The 9135-nt window shown below is 45.5% G+C and overlaps 1 protein-coding gene across 1 annotated transcript; it reads left to right on the plus strand.

The window, feature by feature from the left end:
- Nucleotides 1–1922: 1922 nt before the first annotated feature.
- On the plus strand, nucleotides 1923–9132 carry LOC307027326 (thyroid receptor-interacting protein 11-like; the record flags this gene model as incomplete). The annotated part of the gene is made up of 5 exons (XM_079695553.1): nucleotides 1923–2269; nucleotides 3957–3997; nucleotides 4123–4221; nucleotides 5580–5789; nucleotides 6604–9132. Coding segments are annotated over exons 1-5 (3171 nt in total), but the record flags the coding sequence as incomplete, so codon positions are not given.
- Between the last annotated feature and the right edge of the window lie 3 nt (nucleotides 9133–9135).

Consider the following 9135-nt stretch of genomic DNA (forward strand, 5'->3'; position numbering starts at 1 on the left):
ACACTGTTTTTCATCAATATATCACAGGTCTCAGATATATACAGAACCTGTCTCTGATTGGCTGAAACACCAAACAGATCATTGCAGCATTACCCATAATCCCCTCTGTTTCAGCCCTGTTTCCAAAGTGCAGATTGTCTGTCTGTTACTTTAGATGAAAATAAGGAGCCCCTCCCCACGCCCCTCTGAGAGAGATTTGGTGACAAAGAACTCAATGGTGCTCTAGGAGGAGATTCAGGTGATAAGGGTGGGGGGGGGGGGGGGTTACCTTGGTTGCTGATTGGCTAATGGTTACACAAGACAAAACATCATTATGACATCATAAAGTGGCCAAAATCTGATCGGCTCATTTTCAGACAGGTTTTTATAGAAATGGATCAAAAAGAGAGAGAATCTTTGTTCCTGAAACTTTCAGAGTCTCTTTACACAGAGGGGACACATGTTGATGTAGAAGAGACATGAAGAAGAGGGGACACATGTTGATGTAGAAGAGACATGAAGAAGAGGGGACACATGTTGATGTAGGAGAGACATGGAGAAGAGGGGACACATGTTGATGTAGAAGAGACATGAAGAAGAGGGGACACATGTTGATGTAGGAGAGACATGGAGAAGAGGGGACACATGTTGATGTAGAAGAGACATGAAGAAGAGGGGACACATGTTGATGTAGAAGAGACATGGAGAAGAGGGGACACATGTTGATGTAGAAGAGACATGGAGAAGAGGGGACACATGTTGATGTAGAAGAGACATGAAGAAGAGGGGACACATGTTGATGTAGAAGAGACATGAAGAAGAGGGGACACATGTTGATGTAGAAGAGACATGAAGAAGAGGGGACACATGTTGATGAAGAAGAGGGGACACATGTTGATGTAGAAGAGACATGGAGAAGAGGGGACACATGTTGATGTAGAAGAGACATGGAGAAGAGGGGACACATGTTGATGTAGAAGAGACATGAGGAAGAGGGGACACATGTTGATGTAGAAGAGACATGGAGAAGAAGGGACACATGTTGATGTAGAAGAGACATGGAGAAGAGGGGACACATGTTGATGTAGAAGAAACATGAAGAAGAGGGGACACATGTTGATGTAGAAGAGACATGGAGAAGAGGGGACACATGTTGATGTAGAAGAAACATGAAGAAGAGGGGACACATGTTGATGTAGAAGAGACATGAAGAAGAGGGGACACATGTTGATGTAGAAGAAACATGAAGAAGAGGGGACACATGTTGATGTAGAAGAGACATGAAGAAGAGGGGACACATGCTGATGTAGAAGAGACATGAAGAAGAGGGGACACATGTTGATGTAGAAGAGACATGAAGAAGAGGGGACACATGTTGATGTAGAAGAGACATGAAGAAGAGGGGACACATGCTGATGTAGAAGAGACATGAAGAAGAGGGGACACATGTTGATGTAGAAGAGACATGAAGAAGAGGGGACACATGTTGATGTAGAAGAGACATGAAGAAGAGGGGACACATGTTGATGTAGAAGAAACATGAAGAAGAGGGGACACATGTTGATGTAGAAGAGACATGAAACATGTTGATGTAGAAGAGACATGAAGAAGAGGGGACACATGTTGATGTGGAAGAGACATGGAAAAGAGGGGACACATGTTGATGTAGAAGAGACATGAAGAAGAGGGGACACATGTTGATGTAGAAGAGACATGAAGAAGAGGGGACACATGTTGATGTAGAAGAGACATGAAGAAGAGGGGACACATGTTGATGTAGAAGAGACATGAAGAAGAGGGGACACATGTTGATGTAGAAGAGACATGAAGAAGAGGGGACACATGTTGATGTAGAAGAGACATGAAGAAGAGGGGACACATGTTGATGTAGAAGAGACATGAAGAAGTGGATTTTGCCTAATAGGTGACCTTTAAAACTAAAGTAAACCCTCCTCTGCAGGTGTGAGTCCGGCCTCTTCCCCCTCAGATGCCTCCAAGATGTCGGAGGACCTCCAGCAGACCGTCGTGGCTCTGCAGGAGGCGGCCGATCAGCGGGAGCAGCAGCTGCAGGAGAAGTCCGCCGGTCTGGAGGAGGCGCAGAGGAAACAGGCGTCTCTGCAGCAGGAGAAGGACGAGGTTCAGGGGGAGAACACGGAGCTGCTGCAGAACTACACCCGCCTGCAGACCTCCGTCACCGAGCTGCAGACCAGAGTGCTGGAGCAGGAGGGCAAGAGTCTGCAGAAAGCTCAGCTGGAGCAGGAGATCCAGGCGCTGAGAGACAAGCTCACAGGTACACTGGCATCATTTACATTCACTGAGTTAATTAATGAAAGCTACTCAATGCTGTCAGGAAGTCTCTTTTATTAAAGCTGATGGTGTTTTAATTATATAAAAATGATTGATTTGGATTGTAGTAACCGCACATAGGGATGCACACCGGTATCACCGAAATACCGGTTACTGGTGGCTACGGTATACCGTACCAAAATCAGATCCGGTTTCGATACTTTAAAAAAAAAAAAAAAAAATTGTTTTAAAAGTGAGTCCGTGGCCCGTGATGGCGGGTGTTATAAATTTGATTGCATAATCGTTGTAGCGGCCAAAATCATATAGAAATAAAACAGATAATTAACTTAAAATAATACAGCCGCTGAGGCACTAGTTAGCAGATCTTACGCAGGGCAATGATCCAGGTCCGGACAAGATTCTCCGTTGTACATTTATTATGATCCGATATCATTGACAATGAACAGGTTTCTTATGGTTTGTTCCTCAAGCCTTTCCTATGGCTTTCCTTTCCTGTGGTTGGAAAACCCTGTGGCTCGAAAACACCCTGGTAAAAAAGAGTTTGCCTACGAGTGCTCTGGCTCCCACTTCCACCTGTCTCCAATATATACAATTACACCAGGTGCTCTAATCACCCAGTGCCCAAAACATGCCTTCAAAATAAAAGCATAGAAACTACTTTAACTAATGACACTAACTAAGAATACATATAAATAAATAATATAAACCGCAAGAGAATACATTTCGAACTATTAAATAATATAAAGAGATATATAGTTTGAAATGTATTCTCTTGTGGTTTATATTATTTATTTATATGTATTCTTAGTTCGTGTTTTCTACATATTTTATGTATTTTTCATTGTTTGTTCAATACTAAAAAGGTAAAAGTCCCACAAATGAACTGTGATGGGATTTGTTTTCTCTCACCAGTGAAGGCAAATGTTGATTTTAAAGATGAGATTTGTTTGTTTGTGCAATGCCGAGATCTCATGACCTTTATTCTATTATTTATTTGTTCTCTAGTCGAATCTCAGGTTTAACATTAATTATAACGGTCTGTTTGCACCGACAAGACGTGCTACACCTGATTGCACTGATCCATAATCGGTTTTCTTCATATTTTTAATGTATTTTTCATAGTTTGTTCATTTACTAAAAGGTCCAAGAAGTCCCACAATTGAATTTAATATTCATTTGACATGTTAACTATATCGTAAAGCGCTTCATGGGAGTAATTGTGGGATGATACATTTTCAAACTCTCACGATATGTATCGGTTGAGTATCGGTATCGTAAAAAAGTCAACGATATGCATCCCTAACCGCACATAAATATTGCAAATATTGAAAAAAGAAGATTGCCAACGTTTATTGTGCTTTAAAAATTAATAGGAATGTAATAAGAAATACTTTATTCATCCTGGGGGGGAACTGGGTGTCAGGCTTCATGTTAAAATATAATTAAAATGTGCTGTAAAAATAAAAATATGCACAACAGTAATAATACAATATAAACACAAGAAATGTATATTACAATGTATACAGTGGTGTATTAGTATTTGATTATTGCTCCAAGTGTAAAGTGTAATATTTTAATAAGCCTTCATTATTTGGTTATTGCATACTTGAATAATTGCACAGTATTGCTTGTTTTGTACATTATTATTAATTAAAATCTCTCCTTTCCAGCTGCAGAAAAAGAAATTGAGGGACTGAAAAATCTTGATGAGGTAAGCATGAATATAAATCACTAACCATTCATATTTTAAATATTTATTAAGTATGAAGTGGTAGGCTCTCAGGATTTAACCCCTAAGTTTAAAGACTTCTCTAACTTTTCCTTTTGCTTAAATAGGCAGAACCAAAGGAAGAAGTGGAGCATGCAGACATCTTAGAGCTGAACACCATCATCGGGACGTTGAGACAAGAAAAGGAAGTCCTGGAACAAGACAAGGTTTGTTTATCTGATGCAAACTCATTATTATTATTATCTTATTATTTCAACCACGGGATGCTCAACAAGGAAATGTGTGTGTGTTTTCTAGCAATGGTGTAAAACAGTAAAAGTCAGAACTCAGTCAAAAACATGTCTTTCTTAATCTTGCTGGTTCCTCATGCACTGCTGATAATGGGATATTATTACATATGTAGTCTCGACTCTAGGTGACTGAGAAATAATGGATTGCAGCTCATCCAGAATGCGGCGGCTCGATTGGTCCTCACCCTTCCTACATGTTCCCACACCACACACCGCTCCTCCGCTCCCTTCACTGGCTTCCAGTAACTGCTAGAATCCTCTTCACAGGGTTCTTACGGTCATTAGAAACCTGGAAAAGTCATGGAAATTCAAAATGCTAATTCCAGGCCCTGGAAAAGTTTTGGAAAACAATATTTTTCTCAAAGTTTTGGAAAAGTCATAGAAATGTAACTAAAGTTGCATCAAATATAATTAATATTTTATCTAATCGCCAAAATATTAATACTATAATGATAATAAATACTGTATGGTATAGTAATGAAACGTAAAATGTCATTTAACTGACGAGGTGTTTTGCTGGTGAGAGATTTGAGTTGCTTTAGCGTGTAGAAGCTAGTAAGCTATTTGATTTGTTTTAGATAGGCTCAACATGTTTCATATGCAGACCTTAGTTTCCTGTTCCATGTTCAAATAAACCATTTTCAGTGGTACCGCTGAGAAAGAGTACTTTTAACGGTCATGGAAAACGAGGTAAAGGTCCTGGAGAAATCATTGAAAAGTCCTTGAAAATCATTGGTGAAAAAGTGTATGAACCCTGACTTCAAGACACTGGTACTTGCGTACCATGCTGCGAATGGATCTGGCCCTTCCTACATCCAGGACATGGTTAAACCGTACACCCCAGCACGTGCACTCCGCTCTGCATCAGCCAACCAGCTCGCTGCACCCGCACTGCGAGGGGGACCCAAGTTCCCATCAGCAGAAACTCGTGGGTTTGCTATCCTGGCTCCAAAATGGTGGAATGAGCTCCCCATTGAAATCAGGACAGCAGAAAGCTTACACATCTTCTTCAGACTGAAAACTCATCTCTTTAGACTCCACTTCGAGCGATAGAATTACTAACAAAGTACTTATATACTAATAAAGGACTGGCTTATCTAAAGCCAGTTGAGTAGCATTTTAAATGTTTTAGCTCTATGAAACCTGATGTACTTATATGATTCTGTGTTCTTCAAGTTTGTATCTTCTTGGTCGATGTTGCTTTGGATAAAAGTAATGATTGATTAAAAATATATCCTGAATTTGAATTCTCTCTTTTTTGTGTCTTTTCACAGCTTGATCTAGAAGAAAGACTGAGACTGTCGGAGGATCAGAGAGTCAGCAGTTCTGCAGCAGCTGAGTCCGGTGAAGCTCAGGAGTTCGTGGAGGATCTGAAGCTGGAGCTGCAGCGCAGAGAGAAAGCTCTGAGGAACACCGAGGAGGAGCGGGACACCCTGCTGTCTGAGCTGGAGGAACTGGACCGGCAGAACCAGGAAGCAACACAGGTCAGACTCGACTCAGAGGACCGATTATTGATCAGTATACAATAATAATAATAAAATAATCTCGCCTACTAAACTGTTAAAATGTTACAAACGATTTGTATTTTGTTTTTACTACAATCAGTATAAAGCAGTGTTTCTAAAAGGAACACTTAACCAATAAAAAAAAACTCGCGGACCACCTAACTCCACAAATATCCCAAATCACATCGTTTTTCTAGAACAGATTACAAATCGCCTGAACATGGTACAAACGAGTAGCAACATGTGTGATGAAGCTGTTGCGCTGGGCTATATCATGCAATCGAAAGTGAAACTTAACCTCGCTCCATTGCGGAGATATTCCCGTGAGAGTGCGGAAAACTTAAATGTATTTATTTATTTCAAATGTGAAATTGTACCAATATACTCACGGACCACTAGGGGGTGCTCACGGACCGCCAGCGGACCACACTTTGAGAAGCACTGGTATAAAGTGTTGCCTGTATTTGATCCATTACAGACTCTATAAAAGCCTGTAAGAAATATCTCATTCCAGGTGCATGAATAGAAATGTTTAGGACTTTAAACGTTGTGGTGATATGAACGTGTGAAATAATAAATGACTAACTTACTCCTTCTGTATTTGGCCTATTGAGTTTTTAATGAATGAAGACATCGTGAACGCGTCATGTTGAGCAAAATATATATAAAAAATCAAGAGAAAATTTGAAAAAACAACTCATTTAAAAAGGAAAATATGTAGGAATCCTTCAGAATAAGAGAAAAATTGAATATTGACATATTTGTGTTTTGTTTCAATTGTTTCTGTCTCCAGCACATGATCTCTGTGAAGGAGCAGCTCTCTGCTCAGCTGAACGAGGCCGAGGCGGAGCTCTCCTCTCTGTCTGCAGAGCTGAACACAACCAGAGACCAGAGGAGAGTGCTGGAGGGAGAGCTGGAGAGCCAGAAGGAGAAAACGAGCCAGAGCGCCTTCACCCTGAACGACATGCATATGGGCAAACAGCAGCTGGAGCGCTCGGTGAAGGAGCTGAAGGACAAACTGGCAAGTGCACACGGGCAGAGCAAGGAGGCAAGGAGAGAAATCACAGCGCTGAAGGAGACTCTGCGGGAGCGAGAGGAACAGCTATCTGGTGCTAAAGCAGCGCTGGGTGAGGAGAGGGAGACAGGAAGTGAAGAGAAGCTAGCAGCCAAGGAGAGGGACTTGTCCGACCTGAGGAGGGAATTAAAGGAGACGAGGAGCTCTCAGGAGAAGGCGCTGTCGGAGGATTACGAGTTGAAGATGGAGAACAGAAGGTTGAAGGAAGAGAGTGAGCATGCTCTGGGGGAAAGTGAAGAACTGACCAAGCAGCAGAAGGAAAGCCAGGCGGCTCTGAGCAGGACGCTACGGGAGAAGGACACTCGCATCGAGGCTCTGAAGCTGGAGAAAGGTCAGCTGGAGGGAGAGCTGGGGCAGGCGGAGAGGACGTTAGCCCAGCAGGCGAAACAATACCAGCAGACCATCGAGGATCTGAGCAGGGCCCGCTCCATGGACGCCTCGGCTCTACAGGTGGAGCACGAGAGAGCCGTCAAGCTGAACCAGGACAAGGACCTGGAGATCGCTCAGCTCAGGAGAGACGCCGAGCAGCAGGCGTCCGACCGCAGAGACGCCAACGAGATGCTCTCCATCACTGTCTCCGGGCAGAAGCAGCTGACGGACCTGCTGCAGGAGAAGGACGTCTTCATGGACACGTTGAAACAGAACGCGTCAGATCTGCAGAAGGAGATGCAGAACAGCATTTCAGTGGTGAAGAAGGAGGCGGGGGCTCTGAAAGTGGCGCTGGAGGAGAAGGATAAACAGCTGGGAGGCATGAAGGAGGAGAACAGCCATTTGAAAGAGGAGATCGACCGAATCAGGGATCAGCAGAGCAGACCTCCACCTCTGACCGAGCCGCGGACTTTAGACATCATCACGGAGCTGGAGGCGGAGATCGCGCAGCTCAAGGTGTCCAGGGACACACTGGAAGAGGAGCTGCACACTCTGAGGAGGAGCACGGAGGAGCTGCAGGCCTCCATGCTTCTGTCGCAGCAGTCCTCACAGGCTCAGCAGACGGAGCTGGAGCGGGCTCACGCTCGCCATCAGCAGACGACACTCAACTACGACCGGCTGATCCACGCCAGAGACCAGGAGGTGTCCCGCCTCCAGGACCAGCTCAGCGAGAGTGGAGTGCACTCCCCCGTCGTGCAGGGAGACGTCATCCTGCAGGAGGAGAAGAGCCAGACTCTGAATCAGGACAACGACAACGAGAAACACGACCTGTCCAAGGTGGAAATCGACAAGCTGGTGAGAGGCATCAAGGAGAAGGAGACGGAGATCACCCAGCTGAACGAGAAGAACATCTCGCTGACCCGACAGCTGGATCAACTGGTGGTGTCCCGGGAGGAGGCAGGCAAACTGTCTCAGATGGTCCTGCAGAAGGACCTGGAGATCCAGGCGCTGCATGCTCGGGTCTCCATGGCAACAGGAGGCGGCCACAGCCAGGACGTCATGTACCTCCAGCAGCAGCTGCAGGCGTACGCTGTGGAGAGGGAGCAGGTGATCGCCGTGCTCAACGAGAAGGCCAGGGAGAACAGCCAGCTGCGCTCCGACTACCACCGCCTCATGGACATCATCCAGGGGAAGGAGGCGGCGCTGCTCAAGCTGCAGCAGGAGAACCAGCGCCTCTCCACCATGAGCGACCCCTCGGGGAGCCAGGAGATGTTCAAGGAGACCATCCAGAACCTGTCGCGCATCATCCGAGAGAAAGACATCGAGATCGACGCGCTCACGCAGAAGTGCCAGACGCTGGTGACGGTGCTTCAGGCGTCGGGAGGGGAGAGCGGCGGGGGTTCCGGGGGCGTGAGCAGCAACCAGTTCGAGGAGCTGCTGCAGGAGCGAGACACGCTGAAGCAACAGGTGAAGAAGATGGAGGAGTGGAAGCAGCAGGTGATCACCACGGTGAAGAACATGCAGCACGAGTCTGCGCAGCTGCAGGACGAGCTGATGAAGCTGCAGGGACAGGTCTCTGCCGACAGCGACTGCTCCTCCAAGCTGTCCGTGGATTACGCCGGGCTGATCCAGAGCTACGAGCACAAGGAGAGGAGGCTCGGGACTCTGAGTCAGGAGCTGGCTCAGGTGCAGCAGAGCATCTCGCAGCTCAGCACCACGAAAGACGTGCTGCTGGGGAAACTGGACTGCGTCGCCCCGACTCCAGAAGGCGTAGCTGATGCTCCGAGCCAGCACCCCCCCCCGACATCAAGCGGAGAGAAACCGCGGGAAGAAATCACCAGATTGCGAAGTCAGTTAGCCGAGAAGGAACACATGATCAGG

Source organism: Notothenia rossii (assembly GCF_949606895.1).
Source record: "Notothenia rossii genome assembly, contig: scaffold_686, whole genome shotgun sequence".
Classification (NCBI taxonomy): Eukaryota; Metazoa; Chordata; class Actinopteri; order Perciformes; family Nototheniidae; genus Notothenia; species Notothenia rossii.